This window comes from Galeopterus variegatus, unplaced genomic scaffold (genome assembly GCF_000696425.1).
Source record: "Galeopterus variegatus unplaced genomic scaffold, G_variegatus-3.0.2 Scaffold4595, whole genome shotgun sequence".
Classification (NCBI taxonomy): domain Eukaryota; kingdom Metazoa; phylum Chordata; class Mammalia; order Dermoptera; family Cynocephalidae; genus Galeopterus; species Galeopterus variegatus.
Window position 1 is genome coordinate 22,492 of NW_007730706.1, and position 3,153 is coordinate 25,644.

The 3,153-nt window shown below is 32.2% G+C and overlaps 1 protein-coding gene across 1 annotated transcript in view; it reads left to right on the top strand.

Moving 5' to 3' along the window:
- The window catches only part of TRPC4 (transient receptor potential cation channel, subfamily C, member 4), a 26,214-nt gene that overhangs the window by 20,060 nt on the left and 3,001 nt on the right, over positions 1–3,153 (top strand). Inside the window, exon 4 of the mRNA XM_008587924.1 lies at positions 3,119–3,148. Within this exon, the coding sequence (XP_008586146.1) occupies positions 3,119–3,148 (30 nt within the window). The remainder of the gene's footprint in view (positions 1–3,118; positions 3,149–3,153) is intronic.

Consider the following 3,153-nt stretch of genomic DNA (forward strand, 5'->3'; position numbering starts at 1 on the left):
ATGGACATTGCTGCCAGATGACTATCATAGAAGTTAAACTTTCATCACATGTCACTCAACTAGTCAAAAACCCCAGGCTCCTAGTAACCACTGAATTCACTGTGCTACCTAAGATTCTTCATAAAGAACCCCTGCTCACTTCCCAACACGATCTCCTCCATATACAGTATCCCTGATGGCAGAGAATATTGCAACTGCACTGCTGGAAGTTCCATAACATGTCTCTCACTTTCTAACACCAGCATTATCTGCTCACTTTATTCCAATTCTTCTAGAACACCTGTGCATCTCTGTCAGCCAAAATCCTATGATTCCTTCATGTCCGATCTAAAATTCCATTCCATGCTTGAAAGCTATTACGGATTCTCTCCTTAGCACAATATTACCTCTTCCTTCCCTGTACTCGTGTAACACTCTCACCCTGCTTCCTTTTGTCTTTTGCCTTCATGTGTAGTCGTTCATGTTCTTGGCATTCCACTTTATAGACTATAAGCCATGTAAGGGCAAATGTATGTTGTATTCACCTCTGGTTTTTAGCAGCCCACTGCAAGAATGTTAAGTGTTGGGTAAACATATAGTCACTTAATAAATATATCTTGAATTGGTCCTACAAGCTAAGAGTCATGATATAGAAACTCACAAAGGAAAAGTCACAGAGGTCATAGCAAAACTTCAATGTCATGAAGAGATGTTCAAAAACTTTTGGGCTTATGCAAATGATGACTGCCTACAGTGTGTGTTACATCTGTCCATATTGACTAGAATCATCCCTCACTCTATGACTTAAATGCAAGTCTCCTACTTCTAAACCTCTCTACTGCTAAGGCTAAAGCCATCCAATTATGTAGCTGAAGGAAATGCTCTTCACAAGCATGAAATGCCATGAAAATCACACAAAGAGAGATAATTACATCTAAGTACATTGTTTTACTTCCTTGGAGGAAATCCTGGTATGTGTCAGACTATGCACAAGTTGTAGAATTCAAGAATATTCTTTAAAATGTATGTTAATCATATTATTAATTAGAAATGGAAAATGGAAAGAGAATAGGAACTAATATTAATTAGCAATGGATAACTTAAATCTCTTATCTCATTTAATCATCAAAATTACCCAGTGAATTTATCTTCATCCTACAAAATAAAAAATGGGAAAGGGGGAGGACCTCAGAAATAAACTCCCAATTTAGGCTCAGTCAACTTCAAACCCAGGTGTCCATATAGTTGATATTACACCACACCACCACCCAGAAAGTAAGAAAGAGAAACAGGTAGGCATGAAGTGGTCACTAAAACAAAAGTCTATTTTGTGGTGCTGAGTAGAGAAGGGGAGATTAAACAGATGTGTGATATATGAGCTGCATAATTTAGTGTTCATCATTTATTGAGTGTATTGCATATATATTTTTGTTTTTGATATTCAGAAAATGATTAACTTCATCCATTCTTATTTTCCTAGCCAGGATGTTGAAGTTCAGTTGGCCGATGTAATCTCAAGAGACTAAAAATCATTTTGTAGTATTGCCATGTAGGTGTGGAAAATAATCAATTAACTGTATTTACTTAACCTTGAAGCCGGAATTTTGAAATTGAGTAACTCCTGAAATTATCATAGTAAACTTTTTCTATGTTCTTCTCTCTTTCTGACAAACTATTTTGATTTTTATAAATTTTTTTCACAAGAAAAATGAACCTGAAATTATTGTTTAAAATGTAGTCTTTGATCTTTTTTTATATTTTATTAAGATTTTTAACTTTGTCCATGAGTAAGTTTCTGCTGAAGGAGACAGTTTATGCTAATCTTAGTACTAAAATGTGTCATGATAATTTTTACTTATTACTCATAATTTTCTGATTCTGTCATTCTTCGTTTTAGTTTTGTGTTAAAGAAATTTAAATTTAATCATAACTTAAAACTGTTCTCTGTTGAAAAATTTTTATTGGGTTTTAATAGGATTCTAAACCAGAATAGTGAAATGCTATGGAATCCAAAAATAATAGAAATTTAGTAGACTAAATTCTTTCTATATTGAATTAAGAGTTTCTATCTACTTAAATTATATATTTAAAAAAACAGATCTCCTGTATAGTATTTATAATGAGTATTAAAGATATTGATGTACAATTCACCTTAGCATTTTTGTTCACTTTAAGTAAATTTAAGNAAAAAAACAGATCTCCTGTATAGTATTTATAATGAGTATTAAAGATATTGATGTACAATTCACCTTAGCATTTTTGTTCACTTTAAGTAAATTTAAGGAGATCAGAAATGCTTATGTTTTCTTCTAGAAGTGCTTTTTGCCTTGGATTTCAGTGGAGCTGTGTCTCAATAAGAGTCAGACACCTCCATCTGGTGGTCCAGTCAGAAAATTCCCAGGCTATACTTTTTTCAAGACATTCTAATTATGTATTAAGTTTAAAATTTCCTAGTTTTTGAATTAATGCCTTAATCATACTGAAAATTTATTTCTCAAAATTTATTTCTTATGCAAAAGTGAATGGTATTCAAAATAATGAGTGAACTTTAAGAAGCTAAGCATTGTCCTACAAGTCACTGCTAATCATGAAACACAAATTCATTCTTATGGCCAGTGGAAATAGGATTTTCTCCTATTTCTTGGAAGAGAAAAAGAGTTTCTTTTAAATTGTTTGATTTTAAAAATGTTATTTCNTTTTTATCTAATATTTCCTTCAGTTGATATGTCCCATCTCTGTCTCTTAGTATTATTTCAGGTGATTGTGGGAGTGTACTAACTATGATTAACTAACACTTCATAATATTACATCCTTTATTAAAACAACCTTTCCATCATTGTTACTTACTCTATGTTTTAAATGTCATACAGGTTGTATGTTTGCACTTTATTGTTTGGTTCACTCATTCTTTTGATTCATGTGAAGCACTCTGTAGCCATTGTTCATTGTCTAGTAAAACTCCCACATTGGGGAAATGAGAAGAAAAACATTTTTTTTTTAATGTATCAATATACAATGTAGGATTTTCATGTCCCTTTCTGAATTCCTCCAACATGCTCAATTAAAAAAACAATGAATTATTTTTTCAGAATATAATGTATCAGTATAACCAAAAAGGAAATGTTCCTGTTCTTTTCAGAGACGAGCTGCTGATAATTTGAGAAGACATCACCA